At 51.7% G+C, this 25,324-nt stretch overlaps 1 protein-coding gene across 3 annotated transcripts; it reads left to right on the forward strand.

Annotated features, from left to right (window-relative positions):
• The first annotated feature begins 4,974 nt into the window (after window positions 1-4,974).
• FLCN (folliculin) lies at window positions 4,975-23,877 on the forward strand. 3 transcript variants are annotated; one of them, XM_045778173.2, is made up of 13 exons: window positions 4,975-5,115; window positions 7,509-7,629; window positions 9,738-10,055; window positions 11,386-11,532; window positions 12,801-13,022; window positions 14,225-14,385; window positions 15,895-15,986; window positions 17,545-17,735; window positions 19,281-19,394; window positions 20,191-20,314; window positions 21,394-21,525; window positions 21,630-21,735; window positions 22,584-23,877. In XM_045778173.2, exons 3-13 carry the CDS (start codon window positions 9,762-9,764, stop codon window positions 22,783-22,785), a joined length of 1,785 nt encoding a protein of 594 aa, XP_045634129.1. In that variant the 5' UTR covers window positions 4,975-5,115; window positions 7,509-7,629; window positions 9,738-9,761; the 3' UTR covers window positions 22,786-23,877. The 3 variants fall into 3 exon arrangements, with proteins under 3 accessions (XP_045634129.1, XP_045634130.1, XP_087723830.1); XM_045778174.2 differs by having other exon boundaries at window positions 5,108-5,166; XM_087867704.1 differs by having other exon boundaries at window positions 5,108-5,166; window positions 9,738-10,010.
• The last annotated feature ends 1,447 nt before the right edge of the window (window positions 23,878-25,324 follow it).

Consider the following 25,324-nt stretch of genomic DNA (forward strand, 5'->3'; position numbering starts at 1 on the left):
CTTTCTGATTTACCTGGATCTAAATTAAACTCACCTGAAGTGTGTTTGAGAACCTAGTAGCTGCCAGTCACGGCGACTCTAAGAACAGTTCTCTGTGGGCATCTAATGACGTCGCGATTCATTTTCTCCTAAAAGGAATTTATTACCCCTCCACTATTTGCAAACCACACGTCCTTGCCCCTCTGGTCTCAGCGCTGTCTCTCGGCTTCACCCCCACCTTAATGTATTTTCCGATTCTGGGGCTAGAACTCTGCACACCACATTTCTTCTGCCAGCAAGAGGCAAGCTGGAAGGCGAGGGAGGAATAAAGGACGGGCGCCCCACTGTCTGCTTCCCGTGGAAGAGTGAAACCCCCCAACAGCTCTTTGCCCTAACAAGGATGGTTCAGCGCAGCAGTGAGGCCCCGGTGGTGTTTCCTGTGCTAGAATTAGCGTCCTGGATCTGCGGAGAGATTCCGACCTTAGAAGGCGGGCCTCCCTCACCTGCCATGTCACCTGGCGACCCAGTTCTACTGGGTACCTCCAACCTTCTAAATTCTGTTAATGCTAACCTCTTCCCCTTGTCCCCCAAGCCCTAAGGGGGGTGTCTACTTCCTGCAGTGACTACGTTCGTGACACACGTCTCCCCCTTCTCCCACACCTGGTTAATGCATCTATTAAATTATTTCTGTTAAACTGGTGAGTGGTTTCTCTCTCTTGACAGGAGTTAGTTCTGAAAATCTTGGATCAAGGAGATGAGTGGCCTCACTTGTTACTAAGACAATAGAAGACCACGCATGCTGCCTCTGAAAACAGGTTGCCTGGCTATGCCTGTGTCTTGTTTTTGAATAGTTCTCAGAATCTGTTTGCATGAATAGTTAAGATACCCTTAGCTGTTCCTTTGAGTTTATTCTCAGGAGCAAATTACTTTGTGAACCAGTTTACTTAGGAACACCTGTTGAGTTTTGACAGCACCAGAAGACGGTGAGTTCTGAGCCCAGGGAGTTAAGGCAGTGTCTGAGGTCTAGGGATATAGCCTTGGGTTGGTGTTCATGAGCGGACCTACCAGTTTTCTGAGGACTTTTCAAGTCCGTCTTTTCATGGTAATATCAAACGTTAACAAATACTCTGGATTAATGAGAACCCTTGCCCTCAGATGTCAGTACTTGCTCTATGTATTTATGTTTCTATTTGTATTGGTACCAAGTAAACCACCCAAAGGGACAATGTTTAACTTTTAATATAGACTTTCTTAAATGCGTATGCTTGATCCACGTGATCTCCAATTTGGGATATACTAGTATAAAGTATTATTTAAAGAAACCCCTGGTTGCATGTTTTTGAAATGGTAGGAGATGTTTTCCAAGCCCAAGAATGGTACCAATGGGCAATAAAGCAGTGAGATTCTTCTGCCTTGTATGGATGGCATGTCCTTTGTTTAGTAAATTAAAACCCTAAACAAGGCTGGGCGATAGAACAGCACTGTAAAAGATGCCTTACTAACAGAGTAATGCCTTGTAATCTAATCATGGACAAATAATTTTCTACCAAACAATTCGGCAGAGGGGAAACCTAAGTCTTGGGTTTTTAGGTGCTGAACTGTTCGTGTTCATTGGTTGACCCACCTTGTTCAACTTCCCTCCTCAAGTTATGCGAACGGTCAGTTGTATTCTAATTCTCTCCCCTCTGCTTGCTTTTCAAAGATGCAGTTTGGGGTTTCTAAGTTTCTGGGGGTGCAACTTGAAATGGTAACCAATTTGTAGAAGAAAACATGATTTGCACATAAGTCTGAGCAGTTGCCAAAGGCCCAGAGAAAATACATGGGTCAATCAGATTATTGTGAATAGGAAAAGCCCTTCTTGAGCAGTTGAATTAATGATGGTAAACAAAGACAAAATCCTATCTGCATCCTTTCCTAAAATCAAAAGTTGAGACCAGAGAACTGCTAATTGGGCATTTAACAAGCCTGGATCCACAATGACGTGGTAAAGTTTATTATTAGATGTAAAGAAAGCACTTGGTATTTAATATTTAACAAGCAGCTATTATTAAAACACAAAAAGCCTATTAGTTGAATTCTAACTGGGGAGAGAGAGCTAATTTTTAAAAGCTTTCTGAACGTGCTATGGTAAAAAAAAAATAATAATAATAATAGTAATAAAATAAATTAACACGCGAAGCTTTTCTTATTTTTTTTTTTAAGTAGGCTCCACACCCAACACGGGGCTCGAATTCATGACCCCGAGATCAAGAGTCACGTGCTTTACCAACTGAGCTAGCCAGGCACCCCACCGGTGAGTGGCTTTTCTTTAAGAGAAAATATTAAACTACTAATCTAGTTCCTGCAACTAGCTGGACACCTTATATGTCTAATAGCCTAAAACTCCAAACCCACTTAGGGGTTGTGCATGAGATCCACCTTCCGGGCCCACTGTTTGCTACCTGTCAGTGGCCGGACAGACCCCCACACTTAAACACATCTGAAAACACAGTGTTATTTTGGGTGCTGGAAGAAAGGAAAGCTTAGATTATGAATTATTTTTATAACCGGGAATCTACCGTAGTACCCGTAAAATAATGAGATGCGGTTAAATATATTAGATCCGGGGCGCCTGGGTGGCACAGCGGTTAAGCGTCTGCCTTCGGCTCAGGGCGTGATCCCGGCGTTATGGGATCGAGCCCCACATCAGGCCCCATCTGTATTCCTCAGCTGGTCAAGATACACCCAAAAGCCTCTCTGAGGAATTTTCCAGAAGGACTTGACCTGACTTGGCTCCATGGTCTTGGCAACTAGTGTCCGTGAAGCACTCTGTCCATCTGAATGATGAGGTGTCACTACCTAGTCAATCACGCCTCTTGGTTAGTCATAGGAAGGCAGAAAAGCACCACGCAATCTTTAATTCTGACTGGGCCCATTGCACTGGTGGAAAAAACATGTTCTGCACTGTAAATGCCAGGCAGTGTGGTACGTAGAATGCTTTTGGTAACTTTCCATAACATTCTTATTACGGGATACAAGCTTTGAATTTAGCGTGATATTTCATTTGGTTGAGCATTGCTGGGCATTGTGGCCAGTGTTGCTTCCTCACTGATGATGATACATTTTCTGACTTCTAACATACCTGTCATTGAATGTCCTTGAAGGTTTATACTGCTGGAAAGGGTATTTAATGACATAGATGGAGTCCAGCTGTAGTCAAATGCACGTTGAATTGTATTGAAAATGGCAGTGGTTGAATAAATCATCCTCCCCCTTGGGACTTGCATTAGCCTATCATCATGCAAATAAGTTCATGTCCTCCACGAACAAACCGAGGAAGTTAATTCCTCAAATCAGTTACAAAACAGGAGCAATTTTTTTTTCTGGGCTTAAAAGGTGTCTAACCAATGTTAGTTTCAAGAACAGCTACCACTAAGAGAAAAATGAGAAAAAAAGATTACCGCAAAAAATGGGAAAAAAGAAAAAGGAAAAACAAAACCAAAAACATCCTCCTGGCTTTTTCATTAAAACAATAGAATATGTGAGCAGATTTTTTTAAATATATATTCATCTCCTTGTTAAATGAAAATAGGGTTATTGAATTTCGGGGGAAGTTTTGTAAATTACTTTTTAGTGTGGAAGTCAGTCAAGCAGATTTGTATTTAGCATTGCTGCCCTGGTCATTTTCAGGGTGAATCCTGTTCACTTTGGCAGATGTTGAAATGATGTTTTCTTTTCCTTGGGAAGGCACAGCCACACGAGGAGGCTGCAAACATTTCTTGCGCCTTTCCACTAAAGCTTTCAAAGAATTTTGCAAACTCAGTAAAATTCAAGTATCTGAATTGTTGACGGCAAAAATAAAAAGTAGAATTCCAAATCAGTATGACCTCGTGGGTTTTCTGTTGTTTGCTTCAAAACTTATCTTGTGACTTACGCGCCAATATATAAAGGGTGTGCTGTCCAATATCGTGAGGAATTGGGTTGGTAAGACTAGACATATAAAGGCAATGCCTAACCTCCTAACTCCCACACTCCTTAATCTCTTACCACCACTAAAAGAAGACGGAAAACAAATTGCAATTTCAGCCTAACGCGGAAATTCAAAGAGTGATCGCGGTGACTTAAAAGACAAAAACAAAAACAAAAACAACCACCTCTTTCTGCTTCCTAACGATTGAGGCTTTTCCCTCGACACTGGACGACAACCCCCTTCTGGACACCCTCTGTCGCAGCCACAGGGACCAGGACTCCGCCGTGAACCGGCCCCAGCGAGGTCCGCCGTCTGTGATCCGACCGGACACAAGGTGGCAGCACCGTCTCGCAGCTCAAACGAATTTCCTGCGATCAGGGTGGGATTCAAGTCCCTCTAGCTCTTCTAAGGTCCCACGTCACGTCATGCGCTGAGGGCTTTACAGTTAATCTTTTAGTAGACAGACTGAGTAGCAGGCGCCCAGGTGTTAAACATATATATTACGTAATAATTGACTCATATTTTTAAACACCTTGGGTGTATCATTGTCCGGGTAGGCGAGTGTGTCCGCACATGCGCACTCCGCCGCACCCCACCTCCACTTACAGACCTAGCCTCGCAACCGGGTCCCGCGGTTGCCCCACGTCACGTGACGGGCCCCTCCCGGCCACCTGCCAGCACGTCCCACAGAGGACGGGTTCGATCGGCAATTTAATCAAACCCAACGGGGAAACCATAAGCCACTGCCCCGCTGTTTATAACGTCGAGACGTTCTGTTTCTTTCTCTCCTCGGTGTGGACCGGGAGTACTAGCTTGGCTATATTTTTCCTCAAATCTCCTTCTTAAATGTTTTTTAATTTTAAGTACTCCCCCCGCCTTGAAATGGTTTCGTCCACTAACCCGGCCGGTGCGGCTGGAACCATTCCGTGCTTCTCAGTGGGGGGAGGCGCGGAAGTCGGACGGCGGACGGGGCAGGTGTCGGGCAGCCGCTTCAGGTTCCCTTCCAGAGTGCGGAGTTGCGGGGCTCGCGCGATCTTCTGGGGTGTGCGGGTGGACGAGGTCCCGCTCGCTTCGCGGTGCGGAGGCGCGCTCGGCCAGCCCGCGCGCCCCCCCGCGGGGTGGACTGATGGTACGGCCCGGCCGAGTCACGCGCCTCGGGCTCAGCGCCGCCGCGACCGCGGCCCCCGGTGAGTGAGGCGGCCGGGACCCGAGCTGAGGCTCCCCCCGCCGGACGGGAGGTGCGGGGGCTCGCGAGGCCAGGCGGGCGTCCCGGCGGGGCTGGGCGCCGGGGGGCCGACGGGCTCGGGGAGGGGCGCGGGGCGGGTCCTTTGAGGAAGACGCCGTCAGGTGCGCCGCGGCCCGAGCGCCGGAGCCCGGCTCGGAGCTCTCCCCGCCCGTGGGAAATGGGCTCTGCCGCGCCCCCGGGGTCGATGCCCGTGCGGGAGCGAGTCCTGGAGCGGCCGCCTGGCTCGTCCAGGTCGTTCGGACCCGGGTTGTCGGGCTGCTCCGTGCAGGCTGAGGGGAGCCTGGCTTCCGGGAGGAGGTCTTAGGAAGGGACGGGTGGTGGCTGCGGACGGGAGCCGCTGGAGGCGCGTCTGGGGGGCGAGAGGGGGAATGGGTAGGGGCCTGAGGGCCTCGGAGCAGCCTGACAGTCCTCGGGGAAGCAGTGCGGCACCACTGCGCTTCGAGTTGGTGTGCGGTGTTGGTGATCGGGGGGCTTAGGTGCCAGAGTGGAAGGGGTGGCTGAAAAGCTGAGATGTGGGGTGGAGGGCAGATCCACGGACGGTAAAGGCATGAGGACCGTGACCTGGGTTCAGACCCCGTCACCGTCGGTGATTCGCTCTCCTTTAATGTTGCCAGGACACTGCAGACTTGGCCTGCCCTCCCTCCCACCCAGGGTTTACCTTCGCTGGTTTACGGAAGAGGGTGTGTGTCTTGATTCCTTTTCTCCCAGACTGGCATTCCGAGGCAGGCGCTCTGATGAAGTGATAGGCCCAGATCAGTGCTCTCCAGGGCGGGTAGAAGACCCTATTTCTCTCCAGTTTGCTGGGTGTTGTTGGACGCAACCTTATCACCTGGAAAAAAATAGTAACCCAAAGATGGGCGCATTGTGGATTGAGCAGCCACTGGAGGCGGAGGACGAGGAGGAAGGACTTTGCCGAAAGGAGGTGTTGCTTCTCCAGCCCTTGGACACCTGGCACCACCCACGGTGTCCAGCCAGGGGGGCAGTAGGGGCTCCCTGTCACAGCAGAGGAAGTGCTGGAAGCGTTGGATTATCAACGTTGTTACGAGGAGATTGAGAAATAGTGGCCCGTGGCTGTGTTTGCCCTTCTAGCGTTGTCAGGGACCTTTGTAAACAGAAATCCCGGTGAAGTTGGTAGGAATAATAGAGGCACCACGGTGTGCAGGGTTTGAGCTGAAAGTAATCCTCTGTGGAACATTTCACCTTGGACTTGCTGGAATCCAGCTGCTGACCTAATGAGACTCCCATGAGGAAGACTAGGTAAAGAAGCTGCAGGGGATTCTGCTCATGACTGGTTAAGAGCCATTATGATACTGTTTTTGCAAAGTGCTCTTTGAGCCTCTGTGGTCCTATGAGAAGACCACACAGGAAGTGAGAATGAAATAGACCCAGGGCCATGGAAAGGGCCTTACGCCTTGGAGGTATTTGGATCTTGCTCTGAGTATAAAGTTGAAGGGATAGGGGGCAGATTTCTGCTTCGTCCTTGCATTCTGGAAAGCTCGTTGGAAGGAAGGGAAGAACTGTTAGGCGTATTCAAGCCAGTTTATTTTGTTCAGTAAACAGCTGGTACAGATTGGAAGTGAGAGTGAACAGAGAACTGACCTCCTGCTGCTGAGAATTCTGATTCCGCACGTTGTGGTTAACCTGAGAGGTGCTGGTTGGCTTCTGCGTCTCAGCTGTAGGGTAGTTCTCGGGATAAGTAAGATGTTGGACATGGACTGGCAGGTAAAGGCTGGAGACAGGCTTTTTCTGTGTGACTTTGGAGTTGGTACCTCCCTGTCTTCCACTAGCTGCCTGGGGCTATGGTACTCCTGATCAGGACTGCTTTTCTTAAAAAACAAAACAAAACGAACTATTATTAAGTCTCCCACGTTGACCATGGATGCTAGGAAGTAGCTGAACAGCGTCACCTCTCGTCTGTCCTTCCCATTCGAGGAGGAGAGAGACATGTAGGCCTAAGGTCTGAAGGGTTAAATTGGCGTGCTGTGGGTGCTGCCCTGGCAGTCCCCTTGTAACCAAGAGTCGGAAGGATGATGACCTTACATTTGTAAATATTTTGTATTTTTAAAAGATGTAAATATACTTAAGGAAGTCCTTTATGAAATAACACTGTAGGGGTGCAAAAGTTCAGCTCAAGGTTTGGCTGCACTGCCAGCTTGCTGTCAGCTACTGCTGAAAAGGCAAGAGGCCTGCTAAGCTGTTCAGAGCCGCGGGAATCCCCAAACCTTTTTTGTGATGTTCTCATTTTAAGTTGGCAGGAAGCTGCTTGATGGTTGTATGTGTGTCCCCAAGTGCTTCACTCTAAGAATCCACTGTGATTTTTTTTTCCTTATCTAGAAAACGTCAGGCCTTAGAGCTGCAGCATGGCCGCCGCTGCCCTGCCCGACTCATTTGGAAATGGCCTTGCGTGCTCTTGTCTAGGTGGGATGGTGCACGCGTGATTTTGCCGAGTATAAAGGTGCGTGTGGGTGCTCAACAGTAAATGGGGTGAACCTTAGCCAAGTGCTGCTTCCATGAGGATGTTTTGCTGGAAGGAACTTTATTTCTCTTTTATGCCTCTCAAAGGAGGATGTGCCCTCTTTCTCCAGGGTTAATTCCTCTGCTTTGGGTCTCAATGCTTCTTCCTCTGGGATTCTTACTCCATTGTTGGTCACCCACTCTTCCACAACGGATGCTTAAGCCATCATTTTCCTTGATCTTACCAGAGTGAGCCTGGTGGAACCTCTATTTAAATTTGGGTCTCAGGACACTAGGCCCTCAGACTCCGGTGTTCCCCACGGTTGTGCTCTAGAACCTCTCCTGCCCATAGATAGCCTTGGTGAGCTCTCTGCTTTCTGTGGCAGCAACTGTCCTCTCTCCGTGGGCAGCTCCTGAATCCACTCATCTATCCAGAACTTTAATGTGGTGCCTCCTGTGTGTGCCAGGCACTGTTGTAGCTGTGACCCCCACCCCCACCTTCGGGAACATTCATACAGGGGAAACGCAAACACTGCAGTGTCCAGGAGAACTAAACTAAAGCGGAGGGGGGAGAGAGTGATGCGGTAGAAGTGAGCAGCCGCTCTGGGGGGCGGGTTGGGGAGGCCGGTCAGCAGGGACATGCAAGGAAAAAGTGACTGGTGAGGATGGTGAGTCGGGCAGAGGGCCGCGGAGTGTCCCAGACCTTCATCCTCCACCTAGCCCTCTCTGCTTCTGCAGTCCAGAATCTCCATGGAACTCTCAAGAGTTTTCCAGCTACATGTGCTGCTGTCTCTTAAACTCTGTCTCCTCTCCTGCTGCCCACCTCCCTCTAGGAACATCTTGTGCCCCAGCTCTCCCTACAGCCAGGCAGCCACAAGTCCCCATCTGATCCCCATGCCTGACTCACATCAGCCCAACTGACTTTGTCTTGAGTTGTCTATTCAGTGTTGGCCTCTGCCATTCCCGCTGTCACTCGAGCTCCAACCCCTGCCTCAGGTATAAGGACAGGAGCAGTGGTAGTCGTGCCAGCCGAGACGTCGTCTGCAAGATGCCGGGTGGGTGACAGAGTTAGCAGGCTGGAGAAAGGAGGCTGCTGGGAGGACGCAGTGACGGACAGACCATGGGGGTTTTGAGGATGCCGTCACCCGGGACTCACTCCGTAGCCCCCACACGTGTTTCCACTGGGTTTGGCTTCCTGGGCAGGTGCCTCTGACTGGTCAAGCCTTGGTCACACCCCTGTGGGGGGATGAGGACAGAGGATAGCTTACCTTCTTTGGGTCCATAATGGTGGAGGGCGTCCCCAAAAGGTAAGGGTTGAATCTTGGCCACTGTCCACTACTCAGATTTACCATATTTTTCATCAGAACCTATCAGACTCTTCAGTCTGAAGAAAATGAGCCTTCACTATGGCCTGGAAGGGTCCCTAAAATCCACCTCCTTCTCGTCTTCTGCCCTCGTCCCCCAACTCTGTAGACAGACCCCTCGTCATGCCCCCTCCTCGGCCCCATGGCTCCCTTCCTCCCTTCAGCTCCCACTCAGGGAGCCCCTGTGTCCAAACCCGCATCCCACCTCCTCCACTGAGTTTCTGCCCCAGACCTGCTGTACTTTTCTTCCCGAGGCTGTCCACAGGAGAGCAAGCAGTTTGTCATGCGTCCCTCCCCTCCTAGAAGGTAAGCTCCATGAGGACAGCAGCATATCACCCAGCAGAGCAGCTGTTGCTAGAATAAATGAGTCTCTCCTCCAGACCCCGTGGCATTGACCTGTGTCACATTTGCCGCATTGTCCCTTGCACTTGTGTTCTTCTCTGTGCTGTCCACCTCCTAGCCCTGTCAGCTCTCACTGAAGGGTTTTCTGTGTGATCCTTGAATTGCAGTCTCCCTCCTCCATTGTAACTCCTGGTCGGCAGGGACCGTGTCTTGTCTGCTGAGTTTTCTCTGCACTTGATGCAGGGCCGGCTGGCTGGCTGGGTGGCTGGGTGACCTGCCTTGCTGGCCAGGAAGCCTACCGATGACACCTGCCCAGTCCCTGTGCCCTAGAGCTGCGGGCGGGTTCTGCAGTGTGAGCCGAGGCTGGCCAGCTGATGGAGTTGCCTCTCCTCCCCACACACAGGCCTCCTGCTGTCTCCAGGACACCATGAATGCCATCGTCGCTCTCTGTCACTTCTGTGAGCTCCACGGCCCCCGCACTCTCTTTTGCACAGAAGTTCTGCATGCCCCGCTTCCTCAGGGGGCTGGGAATGGAGACAGCCCCGGCCAAGGCGAGCAGGCGGAGGAGGAGGAAGGTGGCATTCAGATGAGCAGTCGGATCCGCGCCCACAGCCCGGCGGAAGGGGCCAGCGCGGAGTCCAGCAGCCCGGGGCCTAAGAAGTCGGACATGTGCGAGGCAAGCGACTCTCAGGGTGTTGGAGACGTTTCTTTCTTAACCGGGGTTCGTGCTGATGCTGCGTATTTGACCTCCTGGAGGGCGGGCGGAGACTCTGTGGGACTAAGAGGTGGACACGACCTCACAGGAAGGTGTGAGCTTCCTGTGATGTGTGCAGACCGTTCTTTGTGGGCCCTGTGGAATGTGGTCACTTCTTTCTATGTCCCTTTAGTTCTTTCCCTTGATCCCAGCTTTAGCTTTTCTACCAACCCTGTGCCAACACACAGTTGACACCAGTTGACAGTTGACATTTGCTTTTCACCCCCCTCCCCCCCGCATGCTCGTGTCTGCACACTGGCCCGTCCTCGGCTCCACTTCCCTCAGTCCAGTGTCTTGGGAAGTTTCCTCCTCGTGGGGGCCTGGCTGTTACTCTTGGTGTCGTTGTGTGTGAGCTCTAGGGAGTGAAGTTTAAGTTCCTTCAACAGGCTGCTGTTCCATGTGACACACCTGGGTCGGGACCTGGTATCGGGAGTGGCATTAGACCTGCCACTGCAGGGGGAACAGGAATCCAGGCGCAGTAGTGTGGTTGCACTGAGAAGCAGGCAGCGTGCACAAGATTGCTCTCTCTATTGCTGGAAACACCTGTGAGGAAGCAGAAGGTGGGGAGTGCCTTGCTGCTGTGAGCAAGTCTGACAGCTGTGCAGGAGAGGAAGGGAGGAAAGAGTGCTGGACAGAGAGAGTCCTTGAGCTGGCATTGCCACGGGAAGGGTCCCCGCATCTCACAGGGGTGGGCTTGCCTCAGTACCCTCTTGTGCGGTCTCTGGGTGGGGATGGCCGCTGGGACGTGTGGCCTCGGCACCAGTGTGGTGGCGGCTACCGAGGGACAGCAGCCACGGCCACCAGTCCCGTTCACTCCCTAGCGCAGGCTCTGAGCTTGTGTTCTCAGGGTGCCGCGCCGGCAGGGAGGTGGGGCAGCCTGCTGAGGCCCCTGCGAAGTGGTCGTGTCAGGACCAAGGACAGAGGCTAGCACACTCACTGTGTGAGCCGCTTGGCAACCCCAGGCCTCAGCTTTGCCTTCTGTAAAGTGAGCACTGTCACTGTCCTTACCTCGTAGGGTTGCACCATGGATTAAATGAGACAGTGTCTGCAGAGCTCTTCATAATACCTGCTGCGTAAGTGCTCAGGAGATTAGGTCTCATTCATATTCTGTCATGATCTTTGTGAGCTCTGTGTCCTGGGTTTTCTATTCAGGAAACGTTGAAATCTTCAGAGAAGTATAACTCTAGGAGCCAGTTATTTTTATATGAAAATAGATCGAGTTTTCTCATTCCGATGTGCATAAAAAGTTTGTTGCCTGCTTCCTGATTAATTGGTTTCTTCTCTTTCTCGGGGCCAGGGCTGCCGGTCCCTTGCTGCAGGGCATCCTGGGTATATCAGCCATGATAAAGAGACCTCGATCAAGTACGTCAGTCACCAGCACCCCAACCACCCCCAGCTCTTCAGCATTGTCCGCCAGGCCTGTGTGCGGAGCCTGAGCTGTGAGGTGAGCACCGAGACCCTGGAGGGAACTCTGTGGGAATATCACACACACTCCGGGACGCCCTGAACAAGTTCAGTACAGGTTACGGAAAGGAAGACAGAGGTCAGTCCATCCATGAAGAGGACAGGGGAGCAGGGAGCACGGAGCAGCCCCAGTTCTCTCGAACTCCAGAATAAGTTGAGTTGGACTCCAGTGTTCTGAGTGGTTTCTAGCTTATCATTTGAAGCACCAAACTTTTTGTTATTCTTTCTTGGTGAACATATTTCTAAGACACCAACCATTTCTAGGTTACTTGGTTCACTGGGTCATACATCACCTATTTTATTGTCCCAACCACCCTTATAAGCCTTAGCGGGTCACCATATGCTCTCAGCTCCTGAAGGGTGAATCAGTGTGTTCCTAAACCACCTGGCTCCTGTTGTGCTTAGTTCAAGTCTTAGTGCTTATGTTTTTTGGTTTTCTGTTTTTTTTTTTAAGATTTATTTATTTTAGGGAAAGCGCACGTGTGTGCACACATGAGTGAGAGGAGAGTGGGAGAGGGGATCTCAAGCAGACTTTGTGCTGAACCCAGTGCGGGGCTTGATCTTACAGCCCGGAAATCATGACCTGATCTGAAACCAAGAGTCGGACGCTCAGCCAGCTGTGCCACCCAGGCGCCCCCTTAGCTCCTATGTCCTTATCTGTCACAAAGAATTGGTAGTACGGTTATAAAACGTCCCTTCTCTGTACCCACCTGATGAGACACACTGAGCCCCCTCTCAGTTTTAACGTAGGGTTGCAGTGAGCCTGCCTTCACCTTCCGCGGTTCCCCTGTTTGATTTCCTGCTGCTGACCTGCTAGAGGCCGACGATTGTGGCTGATAGAATCGTGTGTAAAGTAAGAGTGAGTGAGTCATGAGGGAGACCTGACTTCTGTCCTGTAAATAGAGTGTGCGAATGTTACCGTATGGACTCTACAGTGATGGCTTTGACCTTCTCCAGTGACCACTCCATTCCAAATGAGTGATGTTGGCAGATTTGAGTCTGGAGGGTAGAAAAACGTCGTGAACCTACTCGACAGGCCCTTGCAGTCCATGCTGATAAATGTTATCTTTAGAAAGTTTGATCCCAGGAGCAGATGAAAGCAGTTTTCCTCTCTTGTCCCCGCCTTCCCCACTCTTCCCATAATCAGTGCTAGGTAATTAGTACAGAAAGACAAGTTGGAGAAGGAGATTTGACTGTCACTAAAGCAAGCTCAGGACTGTGTCCTGCAATGGCGGCTGGTTTTCGCAGGTGTGCCCTGGCCGGGAAGGCCCCATCTTCTTTGGGGACGAGCAGCACGGCTTCGTGTTCAGCCACACGTTCTTCATCAAAGACAGCCTGGCCCGGGGCTTTCAGCGCTGGTACAGCATCATCGCCATCATGATGGACCGGATTTACCTCATCAACTCCTGGCCCTTCCTGCTTGGCAAGATCCGAGGGATCATTGATGAACTGCAGGGCAAGGCTCTCAAGGTGACCCCACGGGAAGGGCGAGTGGGTGCAGTGGGGGAGGAGCTGGGCACTGATGGGGGTCAGAGCGCGGGCGGTTTTATCATCTGTAGCTCTGTCTGAATCGTGGTTCCGACTCCAGAGGCGGGGCTGTGGCGGTCAGTCCTGCTTGCTTCCCTGGGCTCTCTCGAGGCCAGTGTTGTCCCGGTTCTCATTCAGCTCTGGCTTCTTTACTGCGCTCACAAGCCCTGGTTTCTCCCTGGTGTCTTTGCTTCCTCTGGCCTTCATGTGGAAGCCAGTCCGTGAATCGTGTTGTAGACCCATCACCAGCGCAGACCTCTAGTCATGGCACGCGTCTCTCAGAGTAGGCCAGGTTATGCTGCAGTGACATGCAGCCCTCAGACCTCAGTGGCTTAAAACCACACAGTTTGGGGGGGTTGTTTTGTTTCATTTGGGCTTTTTGTTTGTTTTTTTATGTTTTGTTTTTTGTTTTGAGAGTGAGCAGGGTGGGAGCAGAGGGAGAGGGAGAGAGAGAATCCCAAGCAGCCTCCAACCCCAGCGTGGAGGGCTCGATCCCGTGACCCTGAGATCATGACCTGAGCCAAAATCAAGAGCCGATGCTCGTCGGACCGAGCCACCTGGTGCCCCCACGGTGTTTCGTTGTTGTTCGTGTCTGTGTCCGTTGTGGGGAGGTGGGAGCATTTGCTCACTGTAGTCAGCCCAGCAGGCAGAGCAGCAGCCAAACGGGAATGTTGCTGATTTCCCTGCGAGGGGGCACAGATGGTGCTGGAGGGCCGCGTTTCCCTCTCACCTCAGCGCCGGAACGGGGCACATGTCCCACCCGCACACCGTCTCTCAGTGAAAGCCTCCACGGGCTGGGACGGGGCGGGGGCACCGGAAGTACGTGAAGAACAACGGTCATGACCACACAGCATGTACGCCACCCGAGTGCCCGTCAGGTGCCTAATGAGTTGGTTGTGGGAGAGGGCACAGGAGAAATTCTTAACGAGTCCTCTTCTCAGGTAGCTTCGAATCAAGCTGTGAGGCAAAAACCATTCTGTTTGGCTTGAGGGGACTGGTGGCATGTCTGTGCCCAGCGGCAGGACAGCAGAGTGGGGAGCGTCTTCAGCAGTCAGGTCCGGGAGGTTGGCCGTGAATGAGCGGGCTCCGTGCTGCTCGGCTGGGTTGGTTTCGTTCAAAGGCCGCCCCTTCCCTTCGCGTTTCAGGTGTTTGAGGCCGAGCAGTTTGGCTGCCCACAGCGCGCCCAGAGGATGAACACGGCCTTCACGCCCTTCCTGCACCAGCGCAACGGCAACGCGGCTCGCTCGCTGACGTCCTTGACGAGTGACGACAACCTGTGGGCGTGCCTTCACACCTCCTTTGCTTGGTAACGAGAATTGCGGTCTTCTAGCGACTGTTGGGATGAGAGCAGTCACGGTGTGTTGGTTGGATTGTGCGTGAATCTGGGGAAACAGCGGTTGGGTGAGTCCCCCAGCCGCCTCTGTGCTGTGTACTTGCTGGCAGGTGCTGACCTGCGTCCTCCTCTTCCTCGGGCGCCTCCCCGCAGGCATGTGGAACACGGATTTAGGAGGCACTCGCTGCCCCATGTGCTTAAGAGGATGCTCCCGCACCAGGAGCAGGGATCTCCCTTTTTTGTCTACGACAAACCTTATCCCACACGGCTGTGCGGGTCAGGAACTGGGGAGTGGCTGGCCTGGGTGGTTCTGGTTGAGGTCCTCAGAAGGTCAGCAGTCGGGACTGCAGTGGTCCGGGGTTTGCAGTCAGCTGGCAGCTGGGTGCAGGCTGCTGGGGGCCCGTCCAGCGCAGGCCGTGTGTTAGGGGCGTGCCGTGGCGCTCAGACCTGCCTGCTCAGGAGGAAACGATGGCTTCCGTCTTCTGAAAATCACCGCATCTGTGCTCTGGCCTCAGATTGTTTCTGTTGCTTCCATCGCAAGGTGCCCCTCTCCCAAAGACGCCCTCAAATCCTCATCCCTGTGCAGCCGTCGCTCCGAGTCTGGGGCCTCGTCGTCTGAATCAGGTCCAGGTGCGAACAGAGGTCTTTGAGGGTAGCTCCTGAGGACCTGCGAACTACAGAGAAAGTCTCTGTCTCCCGTGCCCAACATAAAACCATTTAGACAGATTTTCAGACAGACCCAAAATAGAGTCAACAGTGCACTGAGCTGCATACCCTCATAGCCAGCTGTAGTAGTCGTCGACATGTTGCTGCTGCTTCTGTCCCCGCTCTTTCTTCTGGAATATTTTTTTAAAGTGAATCTTAGTTGTATCATTTCAAATATAAAAGCATATCCAACAGGGGTGCCTGGGTGGCACAGCGGTTAAGCGTCTGCCTTCGGCTCAGGGCGTGATCCCAGCGTTGTGGGATTGAGCCCCACATCAGGCTCCTCCGCTATGAGCCTGCTTCTTCCTCTCCCACTCCCCCTGCTTGTGTTCCCTCTCTCGCTGGCTGTCTCTGTCTCTGTCGAATAAATAAATAAAATCTTTAAAAAAAAAAAAAAGCATATCCAACAAAATTGAGAAATTCCTTAGTGTCATCCAGCCCGATCCGTGTTGTTTCCCTGTTTCGCCTCAGGATTGATTTTTGAAATGGGATCGGATCACCACTGCACAGGGCGCACCTGTTCTGTCTCCTAGGCTAGAGCAGTTTCTCTGACACCCCTGCCACGGATTCTCCCCTGCCTTTTGTCAGAGGACCTGAGTCATCTGTCCAGTAGAATTCTCCTCGTAGAGTTGGCTGATTGTGACTTTGGTGTGTGCAGTGTGATCTTTCATACCCATATTTTCTGTGAACTAGTAGTGAGATCAGAGGGCTTGATAGGCTTCAGGTTCCGTTTTTCTTCTGGCAAAAAGACCTCACAGGTGATGCCTTGTTCTCCAGGCTCCTGAAGGCGTGTGGCAGCCGGCTGACGGAGAAGCTCCTGGAGGGCGCGCCCACCGAGGACACCTTGGTCCAGATGGAGAAGCTTGCAGGTGAGCTGGGGGTGCTTGTGCTGGAAGCCTCTGCCTGCGGTGGCCGCCTGGCCCTCCGTCCCGACGAAGGGACCCTAGGATTGATAGCCCAGGAGAGCATCTGCAAGAGCTCGGCCTTTAGTCTCAGTGTGTTTACTGTGGTTTCCTGTCTCCTTTTTCTTGACAGTCACATGAGGGACTCTACCACCCTGGGCAGCTGGGAAAGTCTGCTATTTAGAGCACTTAGGCTGTGGAGAAGGTTTTCTTGTCCCTGTTCTATGATCCCCGGGTGCTTGCCCTCTCTGGACACCTAAGCAATAAAATGTCATGCTTCAGTGGACCCAGGGTTTCCATCAAGGGTGGTTCCCAAGCTTCACCGGTGTCTGGGTAGTCCTCCCCAGGTTTTTGGTCAGAGCTCCACGTCTAGGGCTCCGGATCCTGTGTGTTTTGAGTGACTTCCTCCCAGGGGATTCTGCTGCGGCACGCACCAGCCCGGGAACCTCTGGTCTCGGTCCCGGCTGTGCTGCTCCTTCGGAGAGGATCTGATTCTTGGTGACCTAGGTCAGCAGCCTCAGCTTTGGGGTTGGGTAAACCCCAGTTGCGATGTAGGTCGTGTGGAGTGTGTTACTAATAACACTTGACATGCTTCAGCTTGGAAATAATTGGCCTTCTTAGTAAATTGGAGCTGTTTCAAGGTTATGTCTGTAGTCAGGGGACTTTGCACGCACTTGGCTTCCGGCCTGCTTTCCTGAGTGGAGAAAGGGAGTAGAGTTTCAGCGAGGGCAGAACGTGCTCCGGAAGACAGAACCTCTGCGATCCACCTTCACGCCCTCGCGGGTCAGCGGGCCCTGGAACCATATGGTACTGTGCTTTCAAATTCCTAGGCTAGGGAAGGCGGCAGGGGTGGGCTGTGGCGAGGGTATGTACGCAGGGAGCCAAGTACGACAGCTTGTAGGAAAGATAGCCATGCAGGCACGCAGGGCGCTCTCTCATGGGTCAGACGGTGTTTTAGTTCGGAGCACACACTTTGGATTCGGACAGACCTGCCTTCAGGTCCTGCCTCTGCTGCTCTCGTACGTTCTGTGTGACCAGACGGGGCCTCTTCCCTGCAGATCTCACTTGGATCGTGGAGTGATGACGGCCTTTCTTGCGATGGTTGTCACAGAGATGAATGGAAATAAATATTTCTTTATGTGTAAAACGGGGAGAATAGTACTGACGTCAGGACAGTTGAAAGGGTGACGTGAAGTGCCGTGCAGAAGCCTTTACGGTAGTGCCTGAGGGAGGGTGTGTGCGGCGAACGAGCCGTCCTCATGCTCGTCGTTGCTTTGAATTACCCGTGACCGTGAGCAGCTCTAGTCTCACGGGTGCCTGCTTCGTAAAGCAGCGTGAGGCTTTGAGCTGAGTAAGTAAGTAAACAGACCGAGCCCTCCCTGCTGCCCCAGGGTCCGAAGACAAGTGGTGTAGATATCTGGCCCAGAGCAGACATCAGGAGTGCCCTCCCTGGGCTAAAGTGGAATCACAACACGGTCGCGTCCAGGGACCACGTGTTTCATAAATGGCTTTGTTTGTCTTGCAGACTTGGAAGAGGAATCTGAAAGCTGGGACAACTCCGAGGCTGAAGAGGAGGAGAAAGCCCCTGTCTTGCCAGAGGGGGCAGGAGGGCGGGAGCTGGCCAAGTGCCCAACAGAGTCTTCCTTGCTCTCAGACTGCGCAAACTGGCAGCCCCGCAAGTTGTCTGTCTTTAAGTCCCTTCGCCACATGAGGCAGGTAGGCGGCAGACGGTAGACCCCCGTTCAGAAGCTCTGGAGAAGAGCTGGTCCCCCCCTTCTCATCCAGCACACTTTGTCCTTTAGGCCCACGGTGTTGAGACCCAGTGGGAATTGGTTGCTTAGGAGTAACCAAAAAGCCTTGGTGGCTGGCCGAAGACAGCTGGGGCCGTCTGGGGCATCTTGGCCACAGGAGCAGGGCTCCCCTTTAGGTGTCTAAGAAATGTAAAAAGTAAAACTGTAAAACATGGAAAGTGTAAAAAGATGACGTAGGTGTCTATGAAAGCCCTGCATGGCTGGCTTCTCGTGGTCCTCTGATGCTGTCATGCTGGAGCCTCGTAAAGGAAGGGCTGCTCACAGCACTGCGGGCTTGCGGGCAACCTTAGGTGCTTTGCAAAGTGGAAACAGTGGCCCTTCCTCCGGAACACTGGACAGAATCTGGATGTCCAGCCATAGGAATTGCACCCAAACAGTGGAATGTCCTTAAATACGAGAGGAAATGTCCAGTATATCGTACAAGGTGGTGTGTGTGTTTATATGTGCGTGTGCCAGAGACAGAAGTCTCACGCTACAGTGTTGACCGTGGTTATATTCGGTCAGACAGGAAGAAGAGATGACAAGGTTACAAGGGCAGCCCTTTTTATATTTTTCTGGATCACTTTTACAGTGAGCGTGAGTTTTAGCAGAAGATCGTTATTTCTGTTTTGAAAACTGGAGTAGAGACTGATTAGCGGCACATGCTCTGTGGGGCTTCTGAATGAGGAACATTCACCCACCCAAACCGTGGATTTGCCTAAAACCATCCTTGTCAATTGCTTATGTGGATTAAAGTTAAGAAATCTTCAATCCCACGGGAGGTGGGAGTATTTTGAAGCTGTTGGGGTTTTGTAAAATGTAATATTTCTAGGCTCCCCCCTCCCTTTTTTAAAGCCATGTTATAAGTCAGGATAACAGGCTGAGCTCTCCAAAAACTCCAGTGTCCGGGAAGTTACAAAAAGTCAGGCGGAGAGAGGGACTATTGTAGCGTAAAACAGGGTAGACAGCAGAATAAATGAAACAGTCGTGACCCTTAAGTGACTCCTGGGTTAACAGGAAACAGCTACGAAGGACAGCGTTGGAGATTCGGGGCCACAGACACTGGGCTGGTGGCGCATCATGCCGTGTTTCTGGGGGTGGGTGTACCGGGGCCGTGTAGGAGAGCCCTTGTCCTTCCCGGGTCCTGAAGCATCATGCTGCCTGTCCCATACTTTGAAATGATTCAGGAAAATAGTGTAGAGAGAGAGAGAAAATGTTGCAAAAAGTAACACGTTTTCTGCTTCAAGTTTTTAAAAATAAAATCGGAGAAGAGATCTCAGAGCGTGCCAGGGCTTGGGGATCGGGCTTCCACATGCTCATCCAGAGACCTCCATCTGCCTCCTCCTGACCTCAGACAGTCAGCCAGCCCTTCCCTCTCTCGACCCATCGTTCTTCATACGGAAATCACACAAATCACTTCGGTTGCACAAAAGAAAATTCAAGGCAGAAAGCACCGAACTGTATTTTTCAGGTCCTGGGTGCCCCGTCTTTCCGCATGTTGGCCTGGCATGTTCTCATGGGGAATCAAGTGATCTGGAAAAGTAGAGACGCAGACCTCGTCCACTCAGCTTTTGAAGTTCTTCGGGTAAGAGTAGCTTTTCTTGTGTTTTGTAGCAGGACGGGGTTTGCCTAGTTGGGTCTTTTTTTTTTTTAAATCCTGACGGTAGCTGTGAATGTTAGGATGCAGGGATGGGTCGGTCTGGAGGTTCATGCTGGAATCCGAGATCTGTGCTCTCTCTCCGCTGTTGAAAATGGCAGTCAGCGGTGGTGGTTATTTCCAGTGGAAGGAGTCTGCTATCTTGATAGAGTGATAACTAACTACCCGACCCCCAACACCCGGATCCCTCTAAGAAGCCATTGGCGTGGTTCACAGCTGCCTTAGGAGCAGGTCGTCACACGTCCCTGTGCACAGAACATTCCCGATGAGTCCGGGGCCATGCGGCTCTGCCGTGCTGTCTGCACCTTGGAGGTGTAGTGGGTGCCAGGGCCCAGGTCTGGCTGATGATGTTCAAGTGCTCAGAAGCCTTGTTCATGCCTAACGTCTGCCTAGGCCTGTGAGGGCACAACATGCATGTGACACAATCTCTCAAGAAGCTTATAACCTCTTTGTGGGATGAGAGAAGGGACAAACATCCGAGAAGTCAAGGAACAACAAAGATTAGCACCACAGAGCAAGAGGCAGCACAAGTCCCGTGTGACTGCTGGCTGGGGTAGGAGTTGGGGCCATGCGGGAGACACCCCGGCGGGGCCGGGTGACCAGGAGTGCCTTCTGGGAGGAGAGCGGCTTTGGCCCGAGCCGCGGGGGCACGTGGTGCGGGCGGTGGAGACGGGTGGGGGATGTTGCAGCTGGTGTTGGATCTGAGTCACTGTGTCCTCTCCAGACGATGCTGCCGGTGGGCTGTGTCCGAATCATCCCCTACAGCAACCAGTATGAGGAGGCCTACCGGTGCAACTTCCTGGGGCTCAGCCCGCACGTGCAGATCCCCTCCCACGTGCTGTCCTCAGGTACGTGTAGCTCTCGTGTCCGACCCGAGGCCCTGACGTCAGGGCTCCGAAGTGGAACTGTCTCAGCTGCGCATCTGAGCGTGCTGCCTGCTCGGGCAGCAGGAGCAGCTTTCCCCGTGCCTTTGGGCCTCCGTTTTCTGTCTTCAGAATGGGTGACGGCTGGACAGGCCAGCCTCCGAGTGAGGGTGGCTTGCTGGGGGTGCTTCTCGGTGGAGGGCAGGTTGCAGTCGTGGGAGTGGGAATAGCGCAGATGGGTGTCTGTTTGTCGTGCCATTATGCTGAGTTGGTGATGCCAACAGGATTCGGGGAGGCCACTCTTTTCTTGCATGTGCCTTAACTCCAGCCTTGACGTTCCCTAGTTCAGCGGGGCCCGGCTCTGCCCCCAGCACAGACAGCCGCACACCTCCGGGCTGAGAGCCGGGAATCTAACCAGCATCCTTGTCTTTTGGTTTGGGGATTCCGGGGGTCAGCCTGGTTTGGGGACTCGGGGGGTCAGCCTGGGTGTAAATCCCGGCCTTCTAGGGCAAGCCGCTGGCTTCGCCGAGCACGCCTCCGAGAGGTGGTGGAAGGTGGTTCGGCGGAGCGTTTGGCGCTCAGCAGTCCTGAGCTGCTGCTCCCTTCTGCATCCCAGGCTGCGTCCCGAGTCCCCCCACTGGGTCCCGCGTCCCTGAGAGGCAGCACCTTTTTTGGAACACAGGCTCCTAGTTTCAAAGATGGGCTTGAACTTCTTAACCGCTATTAGCAGTATGACCTTGAGCCAAACCACTTAGCTTCTTTGAATCTCTTTCCCTGTCATGAAATGGGACTCACACTGGGCCACCGTCACAGGGCTGTTTGGCATTAGGTGAACTGAGGTACATAATTAGTAGTTCCTGGAGTAGAATACATTAACTGAGGCAAGAGCTAACCGTTAGCACTACTAACAAATACACTGCAAAAGGTCCGCAGCGGCCAAGCATTCGTCAGGGAGGCGGGTGTCGCCCATTTGATCGGGGAGGACTTGAGAGCGAGCTGTGGGACGCGGGCTCCCTAGGGGCGGAGGCACGCCTCCCGGAGCCGTGCGTTTCGTGTTGCTGCAGAATTCGCTGTTGTCGTGGAGGCCCATACAGCGCCTCGCTCCAGCCTTCACCCAGCCGGGTGCGAGGATGACCAGTCCCTCAGCAAGTACGAGTTTGTTGTGACCAGCGGAAGTCCTGTCGCCGCAGACCGAGGTGGGTGCTGCCAGGCCGGCCTTCCTTTCACCGCGGTGAGTGGGGTCGGGAACGCCGAGGCTGCCTCTCGCTCCCCTATGCTGACGACCCACCCTTGTTCCCAGTTGGCCCCACCATCCTGAATAAGATGGAAGCGGCATTGACCAACCAGAACCTGTCCGTGGGTGTGGTGGACCAGTGCCTCGTCTGCCTCAAGGAAGAGTGGATGAAGTAAGCACACCCGCGTTAGCCCCTGAGGCTGCTTTCTCACGGGGGTGCCGGGCAGCCAGTAGCCCTTCCGTTCTGCTGGCGAGAACCAGGAGCTGTTTTCAGAAAAAGAAGTCGTGACCACCCCCAAGAGATGGAGTAGAATAGAGGTTAAGAGCGTGGGTTCAAATAGCATCTTTGCCAGTTAGTGTCTTAGCTGGGTGACCTTGAGGAAGGTCAGCACCCCTAGTCCTCCCTCTGCTCCTCTGTGAGATGGGGGTACACCTGTCTCCAAGAGAAGCAGTTATTTTTACTGTTTAATTAACTTAAAAAATCTGAAAGCCAGGGGCGCCTGTGTGGCTCAGTCAGTTAAGCGTCTGCCTTCGGCTCAGGTCATGATCTCAGGGTCCTGGCATCGAGCCCCACATCGGGCCCCCGCTCAGCGGGGAGTCTGCTTCTCCCTCTGCCTCTGTCCCTTCTCCCCCCAACTCATGCACACGCGTGTTCTCTCTCTCGCTCTCAAATAAAATCTTTAAAAAAAAAATCTGGAGGCCAGATCACAGAGGTTTCTTTTCTATTAAAGCTAACTAATTACTTTATTTCCTGAATAAGTTTCCCTCAGTAATTTTTTTTTGTCAGATTCAATTAGACGTTGTCCTGTAATGAATTTAAAGAAAACGGGCTTTTTCCCCCATTTTGAGGCAGCAGCCTTCTCAGCCGGGGTTAGAGCTGCCGGGCCTGTGGGAGGCCCTGGGGCGTGAAGCCATGAGCTGCCGCTCTGTGTGCCGGTCTTGGAGCCTCAGGCCTCGGGACTTGAACTGTGCTGTGATTTTGCTGTGGTGTCTGAGTGTTGTGTTTTTGGTTTCCTTCAGCAAAGTGAAGGTCCTTTTCAAATTCACCAAGGTGGACAGTCGCCCCAAAGAGGACACGCAGAAGCTCTTGAGTATTCTTGGGGCGTCTGAGGAGGACAACGTCAAGCTGCTCAAGTTCTGGATGACGGGCCTGAGCAAAACCTACAAGTCGCATCTCATGTCCACAGTCCGCAGCCCCACAGCCTCAGAGCCTCGTAATTGACCCCACTGTGGGCATCGGACCCCGTGCTCACCTCCTGAGAAGTGGTGGCGGCCGTCGTCGCTGCGGAACTCAGAGCCGGGCCTCTGACGGCAGTCACAGCCTGCTCTTGTTTCTGAACTGCCGGCATGGAGCTGTTTCCTAGCAAGGAGTGGAAACTGTTGGGGCTGAACTTTGCCTCTGTGTGGGATTTGGACCTGGTGTAGTTTCCGACACCATTCCACTGGCTGTTTGAACTGCTCTAGCCCCGAAGAGGGCAGGGGGAGACTTGGGACAGTAGGTCCCCTGTGTTTGTGCACCCCTGGGAGAGAAGACTAAGGAGAACATGCGTCTTAGGCCTCTCAAGGATTTCAATCTCAAAATTTATAGGAAAAACATGTCAGGCCAGCCCCAACTTGGGTATTTTGGCCACAGTAACAAACCTCTCTCAAAGTTAATGTTTGAACGTCTCTGTTCTGAAATTCAAGACTTCCAGGTTCTATATGTGAATGCGTGTATGTTTGCTACAGTTGTGAATTTTCAGGACATGTGCCGATCCTTAGTCATCGTAGTAATCTGGTTTTGAGCTCTTGGAATGGCCTTTGGGGGGAATGGACATTTCCTCATCTCTGGGCCCTTCGGGATTCGTGTTCTGGAACCATGTGACTACACAGTCTTCTGGCCGTGCTCTCCTGTGATTGCTTCGATATTCCCTGTAGCTTCAGGACGGCCCCTGATGTTTTTTACACAAAGATGATACTTTGCTGAAATGTCAGATGGAGCCATTTGATCTGCCTAACTCACTAGATGTGGAGTTGAGAAACCCACCATAGTTTTATTCCGTGACACTTTGCCCTTTATTGCTTCTTTAAACATTGAGATTTGGTGACAGGTAACAATTTTCAGAGTATGGTGATTTAAGATAGTTTCATCATCCCAGCGTGCACTTTTAATAAGGATTCATGGCTTGGAGGGATTTTTCCAGCAGTTTGGCTGATTTGTTTATAGTTTTTTTTGTGTTTGCTTAATTTATATTTAACACGGAAACTAAGTTTATATGACTAGGTATCTATCATGCAAGTACATTGAAACACAATAAAGATGTATTTTTATAAACTGTTGACTACATGGTTTTGTTGGTTTGATAACCTAGAATTTTCGTGGAATCAGTCAGAAAATATGGCTAAAATAACACCTGTGATAGAACTATTTTGGAATTCTGGGGTCTGTTAAAGGCTTGCAAATTCTAGGAGAAGACGTGGACTGTACTTTGTGGCTACTTTTGATCAATTTTAGCTCAGAGCACAGTAGCACTACCCATCCCCCACCCCCAGCCACACAGCAGGTGTGCAGGTGTTCCTGGGGCAGGCTGCACATACCATGTGGAGCTAAGGTGGATGACGAGGACCCTAGACTACAACTATGGGGGAATCTGTGCTCTGATCACTGGCTGCTGCTTCCGATCACAGTGGTGCAAAGAGCCTGGCAGTCATTGTTGCCAGCCCCTCCCCCTCTAGCTGCCAGGAGACTTAATTGTCCAGTGCCCTTACCGCTCCTTCAGTTGCATGTGTGTGTGTGTGTGTATTTCCTCTTTCAGGAAATTCAGGGCAAAAGCAAGGACATTCCAAAAGAAGTGCTTATGCAGGGGGAATTAGAAACTGACTGTGCATGCCCAAGGAAAGTGTTGGAAAAGACCTGAGAAAAATGTAGGTTTATACCTCAGTCTGATCCCTGGCAAAGCCTACAACCATAAAAATAAAAGACAAAAAACAGGGAACCTTGGGAAAGGGGAAGTATCTAATTTTCAGTGATCACATTATTAGGTTTAAATGCCCAGTGTTCAACAAAAAATCACAAGGCATACAAGAAAAAGGAAAGTATGTCCCATTCAAAGGAAAAAAAAAATCAACAGAATCTGTCCGTGAAAACGACTTATTGGCAGATATACCGAACAAGGTCTTTAAAACAACTGTCTTAAAGATGCTCACAGAACTAAAGGAAGATGTGAAGAAAGCCAAGAAAATGTGTGAACAAAATGGAAGTAAAAAGAAAACCCCAAAAAAATAAAATTCCATAGCTGAAAACCACAACCGAAATGAAGAATTCGTGAGAGTGACTCAAAGGCCAATTTGAGCAGGTAGGAGAAAGAATCAATGAACTTGAAGATAAAACAGTGGACATTGAGGTCTAACAGAGAGAAAAATGGAAAAAAAAGTACGCAAAACCTAAGAGAACTATGGGACACCATCAAAAGGATCAACATACACATCGTGGGAGTCCCAGGAGAAAGGGGCAGAGAACATAGGAAGAAAGAAGGGCTGAAAACGAACCAAATTTGATGAAAGATAGGAACATAAATACACAAGAAGCTCAAAAACTCCCAAGTAAAACGAACTCAGAAAGAGCCACACTGAAAACATTCTAATCAAGCTTCCAAAAGACAAAGAGCAAATCTTGGAAGCAACAAGAGAGAAGCAAATCATCACTCACAGGAGATCTTCAGTCAGAATACATACAGATTTCTCCTCAGAAATGTCGGAGGCCAGAGCACAGCATGCCAATA

Source organism: Ursus americanus, chromosome 14, assembly GCF_024610735.1.
Source record: "Ursus americanus isolate L20-20 chromosome 14, mUrsAme1.1.p, whole genome shotgun sequence".
Lineage (NCBI taxonomy): Eukaryota > Metazoa > Chordata > Mammalia > Carnivora > Ursidae > Ursus > Ursus americanus.

Excerpts from the sequence above, each read along its gene's own strand:
- FLCN (XM_045778173.2), top strand. The coding sequence starts at position 9,762 with ATGAATGCCATCGTCGCTCTCTGTCACTTCTGTGAGCTCCACGGCCCC. Across the intron at positions 14,386-15,894 it reads CTTCACACCTCCTTTGCTTG|GCTCCTGAAGGCGTGTGGCA; the intron begins GTAACGAGAATT and ends CTTGTTCTCCAG. Across the intron at positions 17,736-19,280 it reads CCCTTCGCCACATGAGGCAG|GTCCTGGGTGCCCCGTCTTT; the intron begins GTAGGCGGCAGA and ends TGTATTTTTCAG.